The sequence below is a fragment of the Scomber japonicus genome, chromosome 5 (genome assembly GCF_027409825.1).
Source record: "Scomber japonicus isolate fScoJap1 chromosome 5, fScoJap1.pri, whole genome shotgun sequence".
Taxonomy (NCBI): domain Eukaryota; kingdom Metazoa; phylum Chordata; class Actinopteri; order Scombriformes; family Scombridae; genus Scomber; species Scomber japonicus.
Window position 1 is genome coordinate 10,802,920 of NC_070582.1, and position 20,237 is coordinate 10,823,156.

The 20,237-nt window shown below is 45.3% G+C and overlaps 1 protein-coding gene across 1 annotated transcript; it reads left to right on the forward strand.

Annotated features, from left to right (window-relative positions):
* The first annotated feature begins 552 nt into the window (after positions 1-552).
* tle3a (TLE family member 3, transcriptional corepressor a) lies at positions 553-19,423 on the forward strand. Its single transcript, XM_053318873.1, has 21 exons — positions 553-926; positions 1,611-1,766; positions 2,230-2,330; positions 2,453-2,516; positions 3,877-3,921; positions 8,043-8,105; positions 8,363-8,467; positions 12,013-12,217; positions 12,634-12,641; positions 14,201-14,323; positions 14,415-14,465; positions 14,561-14,713; positions 15,184-15,316; positions 15,437-15,612; positions 15,742-15,815; positions 15,910-16,159; positions 16,691-16,938; positions 17,068-17,215; positions 17,326-17,476; positions 17,687-17,763; positions 18,064-19,423. Exons 2-21 carry the CDS (start codon positions 1,743-1,745, stop codon positions 18,169-18,171), a joined length of 2,307 nt encoding a protein of 768 aa, XP_053174848.1. The 5' UTR covers positions 553-926; positions 1,611-1,742; the 3' UTR covers positions 18,172-19,423.
* Positions 19,424-20,237: the final 814 nt, after the last annotated feature.

A 20,237-nucleotide genomic window follows, 5' to 3' on the forward strand; every position in this document is an offset into this window, starting at 1 on the left:
GGAGTTATTTTAGATATTTCACAGTAACATCGTTTCACATTTTATCACCACGCAGTACAAACAAGCTCCCATCTCCCCCTTTTTTCATTATATGGGGAGAAACACTCAAAAGTGCTTGTTGCACCGTACACCTCCCCTCCCCGTCCCGTCGGTGGTGGTCTCACCCAAAACAAAATCATCAACTTTATTTCAGCGGATGAAGGGGAGAGGGGGGGGGCAAAACAACAACAACAACGCAAACACCCCTTAATGAAGCGCGGATGTGTAATTTGTGCCGTCTCTGTCTAACGTGGATATCATCGTCGGCACATCAATGCCTGCCGCTGTTGTTGTTGTACACGGTGGGACGGACGGATGATGCCTTGTGGATCCGCGGGATGATGTCATGTATCGTTGCACCCCACGTGGGGGCTGTCGCTCTCTGATAGGCAGATGTGGCTGTATTCCTTCCGAGTAATCCGATTGGACAGATAGGCGCTTTCACGGCAGTTCAGCCCTGCTGCCTGTGTGTGGCAACCGGGGTAAGCTGGACAACTGGGGGAAATGCGAGATTGTGGAGAGTACCATGTTACGCTTTTAAAGAATCTCCAACCTCTTCGACTCGGAAGACAGATTTTGGAAGCATATTTATTGATTTTTTTTCCTCTCTTTTTTGGGATTAACCAGCCACAAAAGGCGCACATTCCTCGGAGGGTTCGCGGTTGAGAATAAAGTAGTTTGATCGAGACCGACCGCACCAAATTTTCTCCCAACTGCTCCCCCAGTCTGGCTGGGTGCGCTCCGGAGAGAGAGAGTGGGAGAGAGGATGCTTGTCGAGATCTGCGTCCACCACGCTTACAGTAGGAGGGATTAAACGCTTGAATTATAGCCTACTGTTTTTTCTTCAGTAACAAAAAGTCGGACGGACGGATAGGACGCACGCACGGGTATGTATTTATCAGAGCTGTTGATTTCTTTTTCTGCTTTTGTGTGTGTGTGTGTGTTGTTGTTGGGCGTACGTTCAACAGCGCACCGTTTCCATCGCTTTCCGCGGATCAAACAGTAGGTGGAAAGCCAGCTGCTGTTGGTCGTGGCCTGCCTGTAAGACGTCCTAGAGCGGGCTTTTGGTCATTTGACGAACATCAATCAAGATTATAGAGCCCAAAACCACCGAGACCGAAATTACGTTTAAATTTAACGCCCGAAAAAGTAACCACTCAGTTTAGTCTGTGTCGTGTTTGCATCAGTATAAACTGCACATTGAGGTCTTTTTTGTGTGTGCGTGTGTGTATGTGTGTGTGTGTGTGTGTGTGTGTGTGTGTGTGTGTGTGTGTGTGTGTGTGTGTGTCGCTGACCACTGACCGAATAAGGTCATTAAGAAGACAGGAGCGCTGGACTACTGCTTGCTGCTCTTTTTTTTTTTTTTTTTTTACATTGTGTGACTGAATGCAGTATTAATAATTGGGATGAGTTTTGGTGTTCTGGCTACTTGGTAACAAATGACCTGAACTGTATTATATCCTACTGTGTGTGTGTGTGTGTGTGCGTGTCTGTGTGTGTGTGTGTGTGTGTGTGTGTGTGTGTGTGTGTGTTTTCGACCAGAGATTAAACCGCGTCATTTTTCAACACAGGATTTTCACGACCTTCCCCCCCCTACCCCCCACCACCCCTGTCTGCTGAGACTGGTGTGGCTGTGAGCACATTTCAACCATTTTTCCGAAGGACCTGAACACTGGAGAAATAAACAAAGGATACATTTCAAGATGTATCCACAGGGCCGACATCCGGTAAGAAGCGCTCCCTCTCATACTTACTATAGCTTGCATATTTGATCTGATAACACTAGTGTTGACATGGCTCCTGAGTTAAGATTCACTCTGAAAAACTGCCCTGCAAAGCGTTTTCCCCACTCTTAATTTCTGTATAGTTATACTACAATGCATTTGTGATATACCAGAATATGCAGATGGTTTGCATGACTGGAGATATTTACTCAGCCTCACAGGTGTTGGCTTGAAGTCATTTTTTAAAATTAATTTTCAGTGTGAACGCCCATTCATGTGTTATCAGCTGCTAGAGGTGTTAGGTAGAAGCTCCTCTTTTAGTATGATAGTACTTTATTCACTGCAGAGGAGATATTCTTTTGACAGGAGTATAATGTGTGAACCATTCAGCTCCTTTCAATAAATGATTAAAACTTTGGGCTAGACTGATGTGATGTTTTTTGTTTTTTTTATTACAACCTTTCAGGCTCCACATCAGCCTGGCCAGCCTGGCTTCAAATTCACCGTAGCAGAGTCTTGTGACAGGATTAAAGATGAATTTCAGTTCCTGCAAGCCCAGTATCACAGGTAATGATTGCATTTTTTTTTTTCATAAATTCCTCTGCACTCTGCTGTCAAATGGTTAAGTGTGAGTGAGGTATTGACTGTGATAGAGAAGCCTGAAACTGACACCTTGTCTCCTATTTTAGTCTTAAGGTGGAGTATGACAAACTGGCCAATGAGAAGACGGAGATGCAGCGCCACTATGTCATGGTAAGATTGTGTTACAATAGGGAGCAATTATGGTTCCAAATTGCAAGGCTTGTTGAAGATCTAGTCGGGGTGGAGCGAGACAGGGTATTGTGATCACCTGCGTGGTGGTTAGGGCGGGTTGAGTGTCAGGTACAGGCCTGTGAAAGCCCCCAGGGGGGTTAGATGTAGCTGGTTGTTACGGAGGAACTCTTCCTGACAGGCAGGCGGCACTGGGCTTGAGGCTCCATTATAGCTCGCCCCTGATCTCCAAAGGGTCGACTGCAGCTTGCCCTCTGTGTGTGCTGATCTGATTATTCTCCTAGGAGACTCCACACTCAGACATATGCATGGCCATAAATTAGGTGTGAGCTGATGGTGGAGGGCCAGAGCAGTGTGTGGGAAAATGCACCACGGCAAACAAAATGGAGGACATGCCGGTGGAACATGCTGCAGTTTATTTTGCACTAAGTCGACCTCTGTGTTTCTACGCGAACCCAAATTATTAGCCTTTATTTTAGCAACCTTTTAGAAAAACATAGGTGTGCCCATGACGCAGGAATTCAGTGCAGACGTGACGCAATCAGAGAGCTCCTCTGTGTCAGTGTACTCTGTTGTCCCAGGTAAACACGCTGCGGATGACTTAAACCAATACATGCAGGCTTAAGTTAAACATTCTTCTCACAGGAAAACAACATGTCAGCCTGACAGGGAGGAGGTTAGGTAAACATGTAGGGAAGTATCCCACAGCCAGCACAGAGTGTCAGGTTACACTACGGCTGTGGAGCTCTGATCTCAGACAGAATGGCTCTCTTGTTTGAGAGTAATTTTCGAAGAAGCTAATGGACTGAATAATGCATTGGCTTCATCAAATAGACGCTGACTGGAAAGCCATTTCTGCCCTGGCTGCCACTTGTGGGCTCCACGGATTACATTTCAGCCAGACAGACTGACCTGGCTTGAAATATCATGAGTGTTGAGCAATCGCGTTACGTTAAGTAAATAGACATCCTGGAGATCTGAGGGCTTAAGATGTTGATCAATAAATCTAACCCTTCCTTCTCGGCGTCCACACTATAAATAACAAAATATGGATTGATTGGCTATCCATTGTCAGCTGCTCTTACAGCTTATTTTGAGTCTGATCTGAGTTTATCACGTTTGCCCAGAGAAGTTGGATTGTGTTCAGGTTTTTAATCATAATGTTCAAAACCATGTGATTATGTAATTAGTTTAGTGATCAATCTAAAATATTGATTTGTGGCTACAGACAGTATGTTATTACATTTAAATCATGATTATGAGTTAAAAAAAACAACAACAGGAAAATGAATTGCATACATTGTCTACATTAATAACATTGAAATCTCTTCTTTCATTTCAGTACTATGAGATGTCCTACGGGCTGAACATAGAGATGCACAAACAGGTAGGTACCATCATGTTCCCTCATATTTTTCAGCTGGGTAGTTTTCCACCGTGTCAGGGGATGTCAGACCCAGGAGGAGCCGCTCATCGGCTGTGAACTGAGCTGAGCATCGGTAATAGGCTGTAAACTGACACGTCTTCTGCACACAAACAAGGCAATATAATAGAGAACTCGCACCAGCGCTTGTTCAGTTGCAAATACATTAACCAGTGGTGTAAATCCTGGATTTGTCTCAGCCTGATAAGATTAAAGGTAGACTTTGGCATGCTCGGCCTTTGACTTAATGATGAAGCGTTCACTGATAGTCCAACGATGATCTGTAATTACAGGAGGGGGGCAAAAGTCCTTTTATGTCAGTTTCTGTGCTCTTATCATTTTCAAAAGAAGTGTCACGTATTGCTTCAGAGATCAATCACATTGATGCTTGAAGAGATAAAGATTGTAGTAGTGAGTAGGTTCCCATGCATGCCTCTCTTAAACCAGTAAGGCTGTCCCTTCCCCTGCAGCAGCCCAGCTTGGTTAATGACAGTGTTGGCGGCATGGAGGATTGGTGTGGTAGGGTGATCCATCAGTGTCTAGGCCGTGTGTCACACTGCCACATGTCTGTCAGGGCTCGGGCCGCTCTGATAGCTTCTGTCAGGCACTTATCGCCAGCTAGAGGAAAGAGGGAGTGGGGGGGGATGGGAGCCGGAGACAAGTTGGAGAATAGAGCTGGGGGAGGGGCAACAGCCCAGCTCTGTGTAAACAGGTTAATCGACTGATCCATTTTAGCGCCTGACTTTTATCAGGAACCTCAACAGAGCTGATGGAAGCGCTTGAATAATTCATCAGTGGGGCCCTAACCTGCTGAACGGCATGTTTGTGCGCAAACAGTGTGGGCCCCGTCCCTGCAGCTCCCCCAGCTTACGGCTCAGGCAGGGGAGGAGGAGGAGGAGAAGATGGGGAGTGGTTAACAGGCAGGGTTGGGATGGATTATTGGATGCACATAGGCATATTATATTCCTGCCAGGAGATTTATTCCATAGTGAGGAAATCCATTCCTCTAACTGTGCTTTTTCATTACTGTGCAGGGACATAATTCAGATTTCAGAATGCACACACCAGCACGGCTCAGATGGACTGATGTGGCAGTGTTATCTGATCCCTCCCTAACAGGCGTGACAGTATGTAGAAGCAAACGGCTAATTTCTGCCGCGTGATGTCAGCCGGTAATTACCATCATCTGGTGCTTGTTTCCAAGTGCTCCACAGGGTTTGGGGCTTGGGTGTTGGTGAGGCTAAATCAGATTTGGCTGTTACCTGTAGTTGTAACATAGACATGAGACCCACGGCTGGGGGAATCATTTGCTAAGTAGCAAACTATCTGCTGTACTCAGGGCCAAAAAAAACTTGGTCAGAGAGCGGACTGTCTGCAGTGGTCTCACAAAAGAGCCAAACCATCAATGTTCTCCTATCCCGTCATCCTGGGCTCCATTGTAATAACTTCAGGGTGTGAACTGTTGGGTGTCAAGTCCATTTATCTAAACTGAAAGTTATTATGTTTTATGATATGGCCTGACATAGAAGGCTGTTTTTGTTAGAATAAGTTTATTGTTTTAAGACCAGACTTCTTTTCCACAAGAACATCACCTGACTTACCGCTGCAATTGATAAGGTTAATTATAGTAATGATGCATCCGATGAGGCCGGGCACTACAGATTTAAACAACAGCAATAAAAGATTTATTATGTACTGAGGCTTTGTGCAATATCTAACTTTGGTGGAAGCACACAGCACTTTCAGTTTAGATACAAGTGAAGTACTGGTATACTTTTCTTACTACTAGTAAAATCAGGAAACAGGCAATGCTGTCATCTTAGACAAATTGAAGGGCCCTCTTAATCTGACATGTCAAGTATTGTTTATAGATGGATCATGTGACCAGAGCTACCAGTCGTTTTCCGTCTGTATTTAATACTCATCAGTGTCTGGACTCTATTTTCCCACTGCTGATAGCAACAGGCAAACACCTTTCTGCACACCATTGACAAGCCAGCCTGAGAGTGCACTTAAAGTGGTGCTACACAGGTCCGAGTACCTGTAATTGTGTAGCAGCAGCGCAAAGCTGGCCTCTCAAGGGCCAAGCTGTCATCTACTTAAAGTGACAACAGCCCCCATTTTTATCTGCCGACAGAACAAAAAAAAAAAAAGAAAAAGAAATCTCACAGCACTGCTCTGTATCTATTTTGACAGCAGTGGCAAGCTGAGTTTGATGCCTTTTCCGTGTATTTGCATGTTATGTTGTGAGAGTGCAGAGGCTGCCAGTTGTTGAGGGCGCAGTGGATCAGCCACCTCCTGACCTCTCCCAGCCAGCTGTCACCATGACACTAAGCTACAGAGGAATGGACCGTGTGCTCAAGGCCCTTTCACAAATCCTGTCAAATGTTCGACGGCTATTGACATGGCTTATCTCAACAAACATGGATTATACAGGCTCTGTAGCTTTTTAACCGTTTCTGAGGGCCTTCTTGAGCTCTTTCTAGAGCACTTACTACATTGCATTAATACTAATGCCCGTAAAACCTTTATCTAACCCCTTCATTGCTTTATTGGTTTCAGGTCACATTTATTGTGTGTCAGATGAGACTGGAGTTCAGTGTCGTTATCGTACGCAGACATTAATCAACAGTGTTATCTTATGGACTGTTGTACTCTCCCTATCACATGCTACCATATATTTGTTTCACATTATTGCCTTTGATCCCAAGCTTTACGTCGTTCCATCTGATATTTCATCTTCGGCTTGTTGTTTGTCCTGCTGGCTCGCCCCGGCTAAGTGGCTATCCATGTTGCAGCTTGGGTCAGCAGGTCTCGTTCTGTTGGACATTACTCTCCAATCTCTCTGGCTCCGCTCAGAGGTAATACGTCTGGCTGCCAAAAACTGCCTGGCATTTCTGCCATGTGTAATAAATAAGCTGGCGGCCTGCAAAGTACATTGTGTGTGCTGCTCCGAAATGAAAAATCTGAGAAAATCCCTGTGATGTGTTTGTGTTCCGCAGTGGCCCTGGTTGAACTGCAGCTCATAAATTCCATAGATGATGTAGCTTTGGCACTGTTATTTTTTCTGCTCCCAGTGCAGGGCTTGAACCTGAAAGTCTCATCTCCCTTCCATCCCCTGGAAGAAAGAGGAGGCAGAGCAAGCTGGCTGTGCTGTGTTTTGACAGAGGGGGGGGGGGGGGGTTATATCCCCCCCCACACCCCCCACTGCACACCTCCTCCCCATTGCTCTTTTTATCCACCATTCATTTGCTGCATTCATGTGATCGACAGGCTGAAAATTCAATTTAATGACCTGCCTCCAAGCACGTAATATGATTTTAAAGCCTGTTACGGTCAAGCAGAGGTGCCATTTGCATAATGATCCCAGCAAGATAGGGCTGCAGCCGTTGCCATGGCAGTTGGTAGACAAGCAGAAGAATGGAGGCAGGGCTCGGTGGATGGATGGGAGGCTAGGAGGGTGGTGGGCCGGGTGGTTGATTGCAGAGAGTAATGGCCCAAACTTCAGCTCCGGAAAGGCAGAGCTGTAGCAGGCTGCACTCTTTAACATTTACAGGCTGGTGGTTGTCTTCTTAATGGTATTGATCACAGATATGAGGTGCGTTAACCTCGAGGTCATTTTGGTTTTGTAATCTTCGCTCGCTCCATAGTTATAACTTTCAACTGTAAACCCCCTCCAGCGTCACATGTAAGTAAACAGTAAAGTCTGGTTAGTGGCCTCACTTCCTGGGGTGTGGTTGTGTGGTTTTAACTCCGAGGTTAACTGCAGGACAGCACAGTTGCAGATGAGGGGAAGGAGGGCAGAGTGAGAGAGGATCCTCTCAACACAGCAGCACTCTGCCTGCTCATATCCGTTTAGCATGGAGTGCACTCTCAGCACAGCTGTGCTCCATCCCCCTGGGCTCTCCTAATGTTTTAAATATTTCAAATGTCAATATCACGCTGTTTAGAGGATGTTGAGTCAAGCAGTTCTGATTGCTGCAGTAATTGACTTAATCGGTGTAAACATTAAAGGCGGGGTTATGTGAAGTCACTGTCTGTTTCATACTTTACCGTCTCATTTTGCTTCTCCTTTTGTTTTCCAGACGGAGATTGCCAAACGGCTCAACGCAATTTTAGCTCAAATTATGCCTTTCCTGTCACAAGAGGTGAGTTGTGAATGTGGCTCCCAAACACTGTCACAGTTTAGTGCTAAAATAAAGACACTTATTGTTGCCTGAATTCTAAAGATACGACTTAAAAAAAAAAAAAATTCAGGTTAAGCAATTTCGAGTAATTGTGCGTGGCATTTGCCCCCACCTTTTTAAAATTGCAACAGTACTATGAAAATGAAGTGTGAAATTCACAGATAAGTGAGTGTGGGTGTGTGATAGATGTCCCAATCTTCTTTTTTGTCTTCCCACAGCACCAACAACAGGTTGCTCAGGCAGTGGAGCGGGCTAAGCAGGTGACTATGACCGAGCTGAATGCCATCATCGGGGTACGTGGACTTCCCAATCTGCCTCTCACCGTGTGTATACCCCCTTTTATTTCTTTATTTGACCTTGTCTAGGGCAAACCAGTTTCTCAAATAATCACTAGCTATAAATATGATTTTTATAGTTTGTCTTTTGCATGCACCAAGTAGTCTGAACTGTTAATTTTTATGTGATATAGAGTTATAATGCAGATTTGCCTCTTCTTAAATAAAATACGCTAATATATTTCTCTAATATATTCTTAAGCAATAAATTTAAACTATACACACAACAAGTGCAGATTTCAAGAGCAGCTCTGTTGCTCCAGCTTTGGTCTCAGTGGCATCTTCACTGCCTCGTTGTATGTTTATAAATGCAAGCCTGAGAGCTCTTGAGAATTTCCTTCGCAGCCTGTATTGCATTAATTGGCTAAGGTTTTAACGAGGAGCTTCATCCCTCACTGCTGACCTGGATAGCTGTGGGAGTTAAAAAGGCTGAGGTTCAGCAGAACACAGGCAGCGCTGCGAGCTAACCGAGGCAGCGCAGACAGCAGTCAGCCATCACGGCTCTCTTTGCACGCCACAGCACTCAGCTGTACTGTAATGTTGGTGTTCATCCCTGCTTCAAAGTACCAACTGCTCCTCATTGATCAGCTGCACCAACCCCGCCCTCCTAAAACAGGCCATTGGTTTTCACTCTGGATAGGAAAGCTCACACTATCAGTGATCTTATTACTACAGTTGGATCTCGTTGAGTCTTTAGCATGCATAAGAGGGTGGCCCTAAAGGCTGGCTTGATGACTGGAGGCACATATTGGAATTCAATTAATGCCCCCTTGGTGACCTTTTGTTCTAGGATAATTGCTCCCACGAATTTGTCTGAGTAGGTGTCTTGAGGTGATGGAGAGCTGTTTGTTTTTCTATTTGTTGGAGTGAAGCAGATGCTTTATTACACTCTCACCAAAGCCGACCAGCTGCAAGCAGCAGTTGTTCCTTAGAAAAGCAAATTAGATTTTTGGCTTCTTCCTGTGTGTCTGTGGGATTTCCATATTCGAAACAGAATAATACTGGAATACTGCTGTATGTTTGGCATCTTTAGCTTTGATACTGTTGCAGTGTTGCTGGTTTTTGTCTTATCATTTACAGTGAGTCGCATTAAAAATGTACACTTTATAAAACATTGTACAGGCCCTTCCATGACTTCAGTGTGGTCCTTTTTGGCACCTGACCTATTTTATGAAACACCCAGGCCTTCACCCACGTCACGCTGGTTGCTCATGTCAGAGGAGGTGGAAATGTAGCTACTGTATGTTTTACGAATACCTTTCCATTAGTTATTCATCGAGGAGAAGCTCTGTAGGCATGCCAAAATCCTCATGCATATTGTAAGGCAAGGTGGGGTGAAAGAGCGTGCCAGGCAGACAGGCAGCATCCAGGAGCCAGCTGCATGCCTTATTGATGGGGCTGAGGGCCATTAATAGGATGCAACTAGGGCAGCTGCATGTGTTGAGATGAACCTGACTGGTGGCGGCTCCTGTTTGATTAGAAAAAGCACAAAATATTGAAGTCCGCTGAGAAGTAGTTAAGAAGCCCACCTTTATCCCACTGAGTGGCCACCTGGAGAAGGCTTCATAATGTTTTTTTAAAGAGTGTTAAACGGCAGCATTTATTGCAGTGTATAATAATAGAGAGAGGGCAGCTGTAGCTCTGACCACATTCTGTCCTCTGCCCACCCTGCTGTCATGGTCAGTGACATCCACAAATATCAATATCGTACATTGGCTCAGTTTTGTATGTGACATGCTGTCAATGAACTTGGTGCCTGCACACATCTGGGTTTGAAGGGCTTGTGCATGTTACACGACACTTGTCCTGCCCAAATGCTATGTATTTCACTATAGTTAGTTTAGTTGGTACACTAGAGATTACTCCAATATATTTGCTCAGTTTTGCCTGTGTGTTTTTTCTGTAGCTATACTCAGTCTGAGAAAAAAGGGGCAAAGAGTAGGTCTTTATCTTGGAATATTAAATTAGAGGAAATAGGCCAGACTCCTTTCTTTATTTATTATTGTCTTCATTTATGGCCCTCTAATGAGGGCTCTTGCTGATCAACCATGCATATTACCCATCAGTGCCTCATTAAACACAATGAGCAAGGATGGCTCTCCCCTGCCAATGAACTGGCTCTTTAATTTCCCTCATGGACGCAATATTATAACACACTCACTTTCTCTCTTGTTCTCCTCTCCCTCTCTCTCTCTCTCTCTGTCCTGGGTACATTTTGTAATTGGATTGACATCTGCCCTATGGAGCAAAGGACAAGGTTGTAAGTTAAAATCCTGTCCACCATTTTCCAGTGTAGTCATCCCTACCTGCAGAGCAGTTAAAGCAGGAGGGTAGAAGCAATTAAAAAAACCCTCCAGACAGAATTTTTAAGGACATATTGTAGTAGTGTGTGCCCTTTGTAGGCCTGATGATTGAGTATCTGAATGAATAATGTATTTTTAACTATGTGTTAGGCACATCTACCACGTTGTAGTGTGTATTGTTCCACCTCCCCAGTCATTGCAAAGTAATATTCTTAAAATGGCCATAAATGGTCACTGATTGAAGTCAGTCTTGTAAAATAGAGGAGGTGCATGCTGTAACAGCAGCTGAATTATTCAGCTGGCTCGTAGACGGGTAATAAATTGCTGATGTTTTTATTGGTGTCTCAGCTAAGTATTATTTAACCTTGCTTTAAACTGCTTACTTCCATGCTGAGTGCCTTTTAACTCCCATCCATTTCCCTCTGCCTTTCAAATATTGATGGTGAATATTGGAGGGTTGACTGAGTGCCAGCATGGGACCCCTGGTCCCGGCTCCCACAGCAAGCTTCCAGACACACACAAACACACACTCAAATATTCAGAGCGAGAGGGAAGGAGTGCCAGCTCCTGGCACTTAGCGTTCCTTCAGTCTTTTTAAGTTGGGGTGTGCAAATGATTCATGTTCTGTTAATCCAGGAATGTGAATATGAGAGGAGTAAATAGACGCTGGTTGTGTTTTTGAAGCGTTTAGAAAGCAGGTAGTTGTTTAGCCCACAGGCTGACAGATTCCTACACAGCTTCATGTTCCTTAAGAGGATTGCTCAACTCACTGATGGCACAGAGCTGTGGTGCTGCAGTGTGTGATACACTACCTGAAGTGAAATGATTCCTCTGCACCAAGCGCTGGTTGAATCAAACTTAGCTTTGCTGTTTGTCATTAATGCAGTGTGATAAATATTCCTGTTATATAACTCCACATGCGCTCCTATTGCTGTGTGATTGAGTGTCTCGATGCCTGCGTCTCATGCGTTAGACGTGTTGAGCACTTGATCGTTAGTCATAACTTTTACTCTCCTCAGAGCAGATCTAGGGCTTACGCCACCCTGCCCTGGTATGGAAATAGCATGGAGAGGGGATTGCTGTCTGATCCTGACAGTAATAGATGTGTGAATGTGCTAATATCATCCGGGGTTTAACTGATCAGCCTCATGTTTAGTGTGCGGTTTCTCCTTGCCCTTTCCCTCCAACCCACTTGTTTGTCTGTCTGTCCGTCTCCTTGTCTACTAACAGCAACAGCAGCTCCAGGCGCAGCACCTCTCCCATGCTGCTCACGGGCCTCCGGTCCAGCTGCCCCCTCACCCCTCAGGCCTGCAGCCGCCCGGCATCCCCCCAGTATCGGGCTCTGGGTCAGGCCTGCTAGCACTAGGCGCCCTGGGCAGCCAAGCCCACCTCCCAGTGAAGGATGAGAAGAACCACCATGATCTCGAACACAGAGGTGAGGAGTGAAGCTTAAGCATATTCCTGCTTAACCTGTTTATTTAGAAAAAATGAGGGCGTATAATAATTTTAAGACTTTAGAATAGATGTCATACACAGAAGGGACATTTTATTTTATTTTATTGCCGAGTATTTCTCAGTCTCTAGAGCAGAGTCGTAGGGCCCTTAGGTGAGGAGCTCATCCTGTCTGTTCACATTCTGTCTGTGTAATGAGCTGGTACATTCCCAGCCCATGACTGTATAAGCTATTCAACAGCTCTAACACATGGTGATAAGAGGGGGCCTTGTGCCCTGTAGTTGATTCTCACACATTTAGCCAGAAGCATGTTATGATATGCTAACTGACTTGTTTTTCTTATTGCTCCACTTGGTTTCATCATCACCTCGGCCGCCATTGTGATGTCTGCGATACAGAGAGCACGGTGAGTGTCGAAACCTCGAAACCTGTAATCTTTTTGGATTTTTGGTTTGTTTGGGGTTTTTTTTGCAAAGTTTTATTGGTTTTAAAATTCATCATCACATTTTCATCTCCACTGCAAATATCAAGTAAAAAAAAAAATCTTGCTAACCACATGCTAGCACCAAATTCATGCTCTGTTATAATCAGCTTTCAATAAAATGATTAATGGGAAATGAGATTTGGAATATAAGTCCTGTGTGTTTAATCCAGAAGGGAAATGACTGGTATCATGCTGGAGAGATTAGAAGCCTTGTAATTTCATCACAATTAAAGAAAGACTTGGACTTCCCCTTCTTAAAGGATTTATTTGATCCCCTCTACTGTCTCGCTTGTTTACCAGCTCACTCTTTCTCTCCTCCTTGGCATGTGATGAATATTTATGAACACAAACGGAGAATTGTTTTGTTTTCTTCTTCTTCCCCACCCTTGTCTGGGTGGACCTGCTAAAGCGTTTTATTTGAACGGCTGCAATCTCTGATGGCTTGTGATGGGCCTGTGAGATTGTGTTTCTGTAGACTGGCCTAGCTGAATGGGTGCAGTCATGTCTGAAGAAATGGAACTCCTGGGGCGATTAGCGGGCCTGTTTTGTTTCTGCGCTCTTGTCCCAGGTCATCTGATAGCAGAGTGGTGACTTTGGTTAATGAGTCACGCTAAGCATCTCTTTAAAGGTCAGCCATTATGCAGACAGTGGCCCTTTGCCCAGGCTGCTAGTCCATCGGCCATTGTTCGGTACTCTGGGCTGCCGCTGACTTAGACACGTTGTTGCTTTGGTCCTCAGAGGAAGGGACAGAGGGAATCAGGAGGACTTGGCAGTTTGCAGGCAAATGGCAAACTCCCGTGAAAGCCGCTGGACACCTGCCTAGTTCCTCCCGTTCTGTTGGCGTTTGGAGTGAGCTGTCCCAGCTTGTGTGGGCAGGCAGGCTCCATGAAGAAGCACCAGTCTGTCCCACGCTGCCGTGCCCACTGGCAGGATATAGATTCTCTTTCTTTATCAGAGCTCAAAGCCGGAGCTGACATGGTGCCCAAGTGCGCTACAGCAATCAATGCCCACAACATACAGTTTCTCTCTCTCTCTCTTTCTCTCTCTCTCACGCTTAGCCTGACTGACTCCAGAGAAAAGGCCCTCTGTTCAGCCACAACACACTGCTCATGTCCCTGTGAGGCTGTTTGTTGTCCAGTTATGAGGAGGAGGGAGCCCAGCTTAGAAAACAAGCCCTCCTCCTTTCAGTTCAGATAACGGCCCATTCTGTTGTGTGGCCAGGGACAGGCTTGTGTGTGAGATTGGGCTTGGCTGGTGTCAGGGTACTGTTTGGAGCTGGCCTACAGCTGCATTTTAAGAGTGTGCGGCATCCATAGTTGTGTGAATGAGGCTTTTTTTTTTTTTTTTTTTAGTGTTTGCATTGGCACAGTGTGTTCTCTGTGAACGTGTAACAGATGAATGACTCACTGCTCTCTCTTTTTTTTTTTTTACGATGGAAGACGAAATCGTGATAAAGCCTCTGTTTGGTTCCCTCTTCGCAGAATAACTCCATATCCCCGTCAGAAAGCTTACGCGCAGCCAGTGAGAAGCACCGCAGCTCCTCTGACTACAGTTTGGACTCCAAGAAACGCAAAGTGGAGGAGAAGGACAGCATGAGCAGATATGTAAGTCACTGATAAGTCATGCTGAAGTCAGAGACAAAGACTGAAGGTTTCATTAAAAAGAGATTGACTCATTTGCTAAATATGTGTACAGGAGAGCGATGGAGAGAAAAGTGATGACCTGGTGGTGGACGTGTCTAATGAGGTGAGCATTAAAACACGGAATCGTAAATTGCATATTGGGTGCTGGTGATGAAGGTGTAACAATAAGCGTTAAAATCTATTACCCCGTTCCTCCAGGATCCCGCCACTCCTCGAGCAAGCCCGGCCCACTCGCCTCCTGAAAATGGCATTGATAAGCCCCGCCCCCCAAAGAAGGACACGCCCAACAGCCCCGCATCAGTGGCGTCCTCTGGGAGCACCCCGTCCTCCAAGGCCAAGGAGCTCAGTCATGTAAGACACCGAGAGAGTTAGCAACAAACTAGGCCAGAAAGGGGTTTAAATGAAAATGGCAGAGAGAGCAAAGGGATATGTGCAAATAAATCTAGGACGTTTTCTGCAGTGGATTAGGAATGGCTGTCGGTGCTTTAAGTGCATGACTAAACGTCAGGGATAATATTGTCCCACATCAGGATCAGTCAGGTCTTCTCTGTTAATAGCTCAATGTATTTAACTATTCCAGGATTTTTTCCCTCTGCCTCACTAAAAGATTAAAGCCAAAGTAGTAAGGGGATAAAAACGGCCCCATCTCCATTGTGGCCATAATAGGTTTTAGAATAAATAGCAGTTTATGGCTCTGCAGGACTATGAGGGTTGTCAGAATTAGATTGGATTAAGTTTAGTTTGCTCTCAAATTGTCAGTCTGCACAGTGCCTCGTTTTCCCGGGATTGTAAATGTGCTCGCTCTCTCTTTCCCTCGACAGAATGACAAATCCTCCACGCCTGGCCTCAAGTCCAACACCCCCACCCCACGAAACGATGCCCCCACCCCTGGCACCAGCTCCACTCCTGGGCTCAGACCCATCCTGGGCAAACCACCAGGCATGGAGGCTCTTGGTTGGTACCATTCTCTTTCCTCTCTAGAAAATGGGGATAATCTTTTTCCATCCATTCCCCTCCTCCCCAAATCTACAGTTATGTCACATACCGATATCATTTTCCTGTCTTTGTCTGTAGCAGCACCAGCCTTGCGTACCCCTCTGTCCATCGCAGGCTCCTACCCTACCCCCTTTGCCATGATGGGTCATCATGAAATGAATGGAGGCCTGACTAGTCCTGGTGTGTATGCTGGTCTGCACATCTCCCCTCAGATGAGCGCTGCAGCAGCTGCAGCCTACGGACGCTCCCCTATGGTAACACCCCTTCTTGTCCTGTTCTGAAGCTCTATTAGAGATCACCTAAAAGCAAGAATACCACATGAACTTGACTGTGATTACTGGCCTATAGCAGATCTCTTATTCAAATGTTTTGTCAACTTTCAGGGGTTTGATCCTCATACCCACATGAGAGCCCCAGGCCTTCCAGCCAGCCTCACATCCATCTCTGGTGGCAAACCGTAAGTATCTCACCTAATGTGCTGTACTCATACATTTTTAAAGAAACACAGCAATGATTTAAAACTCTTAACACGGCTCCCACTTTTCCTCCAGGGCTTACTCCTTCCATGTCAGCGCAGATGGCCAGATGCAGCCTGTGCCCTTCCCACCCGATGCCCTGATCGGCCCCGGTATTCCACGCCATGCCCGTCAGATCAACACGCTGAGCCACGGCGAGGTTGTGTGCGCCGTTACCATCAGCAACCCCACGCGCCATGTTTACACTGGTGGCAAAGGCTGTGTCAAAATCTGGGATATCAGCCAACCCGGCAGCAAGAGCCCCGTGTCCCAACTGGACTGTCTGGTGAGGAACGCTGCTTATTCACGTTCCACTCATCAACAATATTCTTACACCTTGTTCTTTTTGTGGAGTTGTTATGGAAGGTATGAACTGTTAATATGGAACTGCTCATTCCATTAACAATGGGATGATCCTTTGTTATACAGGCATACACCCCGCTGACAGTCTAACAGCATATGCTGTAGTACACAAACGTAGCTGAAGCTTTTACTCTGTGTTTGTGTACAATAGAAGAAAGTACTTTTGGCAACAAGGTTATGACCGAGGAAGCAGACGATAAATCCCACACGACATTTTCCAATAAATTAAATTTGACGTGAAATGTAAACACAACAAAGCATGCGTAAATTCAACAAACTAAAAACTTGTTTACTGTGTTCAAAACATAACAGACTAAGTTCTGAGAATACCCTCTGGTTGGTTTATTATGACGACAGGATTTTCATCCTCTTTCCCACCGACTTGTTCCTAAATCTCTCTTGAGCTCCGCTGCCCTGAAACACGTATTGATTTGCTTTGTCCTCTGTGCAACAGAACAGGGATAACTACATCCGCTCCTGTAAGCTGCTGCCTGATGGCCGCACATTGATTGTTGGAGGCGAGGCCAGCACATTGACCATCTGGGATCTGGCCTCTCAGACACCCCGCATCAAGGCTGAGCTCACCTCCTCGGCCCCGGCATGCTACGCCTTGGCTATCAGCCCCGACGCCAAAGTCTGCTTCTCCTGCTGCAGCGATGGAAACATTGCCGTCTGGGACCTCCACAACCAGACCCTCGTTAGGTTGGGAGAAGTGACTTTTTCTTATTGTGTGTGCGGGCTTTGGCCCCCACAACAGGATTGATGTTGTGTGAGTAATTTTAAAAGCGATGTCAATAATTTTTGTGTTCCTTTCTTTTTCTTTGACTGTAGGCAATTCCAGGGACACACGGACGGCGCTAGCTGCATTGACATATCCCACGACGGTACTAAACTGTGGACAGGCGGTCTCGACAACACTGTTCGCTCCTGGGATCTGAGGGAGGGTCGACAGCTGCAGCAGCATGACTTCACTTCACAGGTACAACCATGAAAAATTGAGATGAAGAACAACAGACACAGATGTACTGTGGAGGGAAGTTTTCATTTTTGTACCAGGACTGTTAGTAAGTGTTAGTGTCCCGTTCTCAGATCTTCTCCCTGGGCTACTGTCCGACTGGCGAGTGGCTGGCAGTGGGCATGGAGAGCAGCAACGTGGAGGTGCTACACCACTCGAAGCCAGACAAATATCAGCTCCACCTGCACGAGAGCTGCGTCCTCTCCCTCAAGTTCGCCTACTGTGGTACGAACACACACACACACACACACAGGCATAGAATATCTACCATATTATTTTATTTAGTGCTAAAACTGCTGTGCACTTTTTACAGTCTGAATGCTCATGTTGCTCTCAAGGTTACAGTCCCAGTGATCTTTAATTTGTAGGTATTTTTCCACCACCTCTTACTCCAAGGAGGACTGATTGCACTGTTGTTTTCTTTTTTCTTTGCAGGTAAATGGTTTGTAAGCACTGGGAAGGACAATCTGTTGAATGCTTGGAGGACTCCTTATGGCGCCAGCATATTCCAGGTATGCAGATCAATACTCTCTGTCTGCAGCCAGTCCAAAAGTATGCACAGTGGTCTCTTAGAGGAAGGGCAGAGCGACCGCTGTCTGACAGGACTCTCCTATCAGTGAAAACTGAACCTGGATTATTGACCTGACAAAGAAGTCTTTTTGAGGGGCATCAGGCCAGAACTTGATGTCACTGCAATCTAATCTTGCCCTGTAGTCAGCTAATCTTCCCCACTTAACTTCAAATGTAGTTGAGCATGTTAGCTAGCCTCCAAGACTAAAATGTTTCTTTTTTATCTTCTTTTCTCTGAACAGTCCAAGGAATCCTCATCTGTCCTGAGCTGTGACATCTCAACAGACGACAAGTATATTGTGACAGGCTCTGGTGACAAGAAGGCCACTGTATATGAAGTGATCTACTAGAACAGACTGTTTTGTACGGGAGCATGCGGATGCTCAGGAACAGTAGACTCTTCCTCCATCTACCTTCCCTCACACAGACAGCATGGATGTTGCCTGCAGCCCCGGGATGGATAGGCAGGAAGTTTGGCAGTGCCAGACTGAAATGGACGCTGGCGCTGTTGTGGCCCTGGATGTTGTGTCCTTTGGCTCTGCCCTTTCTCACTCATACGACTAACACTTGTACAGCGAGTGCAGTTCCCAAAGGCACTAAGAAGAAAATAATGTCTTGCTGTTTTCTGTTTGTTGGATATTTCTTTTTTATTCGTCCTTTTTAATGTGGAGATAAAGTTCCATGACACAACTAGAAGCGGCGCTTCGCTCTGGAGCTTCTCCTTGGAGGTCCTGAGAAAAGTGTACATAATGGAGTAATAAAAGGCCTTTTATAGATTTATATTTTGGTGTCCAGTTACGCTTGTGATGGTTCTTTCTTGTTCTCTCCGTGATTTTCTGTCCCCTCTGGGGATGGAAATTAGATTAGGACTTTGTAAGAGGATATTCTATTTCAGTTTTTCCCTCCTCTGCTTTTTTTTCATGTTCGTTGTCCAGGATGACCTTTTCGGAAATCTAATTTGGATTTTTTTTTCTCCCTGACAACGGCCTTTTTTTTTCGCTATTTGCTGTAACACAGAACACAGACGTTTGTCCCATGGATTTTAGCAGTGGAGAATTCTGGAAATGCCCTTTTTTCAGACTGGAAGAAGGAGAAAATCATGGTTTCCACTTACATCGACCCTTTGGCCCTGCTCAGCAGAAATTCAACAATGAGATGAAGACCTACCCCTGAACAATGGCTGCTGTCAACATGAAAATGGATAACTATCAACTTGAGGACTGATGGGTTTCATGGAGAAGCAGCTGTGACTTGAATTCAGCCTGTTTGGACTCGACTATCGTATGACTCTTCATTGCTTCACCCATCAGAGTTTACTCATCAGTCTATAAGAGTTCATCATGGCCTCTCTGGTTTGACTGTCTGTGACTGATATTCAAGACTGACACAGTTACTCATAAAGGTAGCAGGCAAAGCCAATACCACATCTGACATTTTGGTTATGCTCTGTTTGCTTTCTTCAGTATTTCATGATATTCCACTACAAACCTTCTCCTAGACAGGAATGGTCTCTGCATAAACACATTAGACTGTGTAGCATACACGTGTCATTATCCTTAAGGATTGTACAGTTGGCAGTTGTTGATAAATCAATAAACTGTTTTTATATAAAAATGATCGTGACTGAATTTCTCTAGTGCTGGTGCCTTGCTACTATTGTATGAATGAATGGAGCGAGGGTAGTTTTAGATTTATAGATGCTGATTAATATTAATTGTTTTGCTGCAGTCAGCACAGGGATTGAGCTCGTTTGGGCAGGGTTGTTGAGAGCACCAGTAACTGAGGAAAATACAAAATGTATCACCTGAGCTTTTCTCTAAAAAACACAAAATTGTGGCTTCAAACTCTTCTTATCTTGTGTGCTGCTAGGATGGGTTATCTTCTTGCTCTAGTCTGCATCCCCCCATACAGACTTATTCATAGGCTCTTCTTGACAGTAAATGGAAGTACATCAGTAAATGGCTGTAAATGCATCCAGATAGGAGTTGACAACTGTCTCAGGAGAGCTGCAGACATTCTGGGTGCTGTTAGAGAAGATGCTTGGGGCATCTGGCTGCAGTTTTAACCCAGAAATTACTGAGCTAGCATTAATATTTAAGGGATGAACTTGTTTCAAAGTCACAGTGTACTGTAACTAACTGTGGTCACTGTCAGCTTTCACATTTTAAAGGGTTGTATCTATGTATGGTGGCAGAACTGAAACCACACAGCCGCTCTCAGAGTGATGAAACAAGGCAGACTTTTTTTAAGCAGTGTCACTTCAGAAATATGACGCAAACACTGCTCTTGAGTTCTCTTGAGTGGTCTTTTGGTAGTTGAGTACTTTTGGGCAGGATGCGATGAATGGCCCAGTCCCTCCACTCCAGAGCAAGGCTCTTCTAGGACTCTGTGCGTAAAGCTGTGAGCCCTTCATATG

Coding starts and splice junctions, on each gene's coding strand:
- tle3a (XM_053318873.1), top strand. CDS start 1,743: ATGTATCCACAGGGCCGACATCCG. Junction 14,714..15,183: donor AGGCCAAGGAGCTCAGTCAT/GTAAGACACCGA, acceptor TTCCCTCGACAG/AATGACAAATCCTCCACGCC. Junction 15,816..15,909: donor TCCATCTCTGGTGGCAAACC/GTAAGTATCTCA, acceptor CTTTTCCTCCAG/GGCTTACTCCTTCCATGTCA.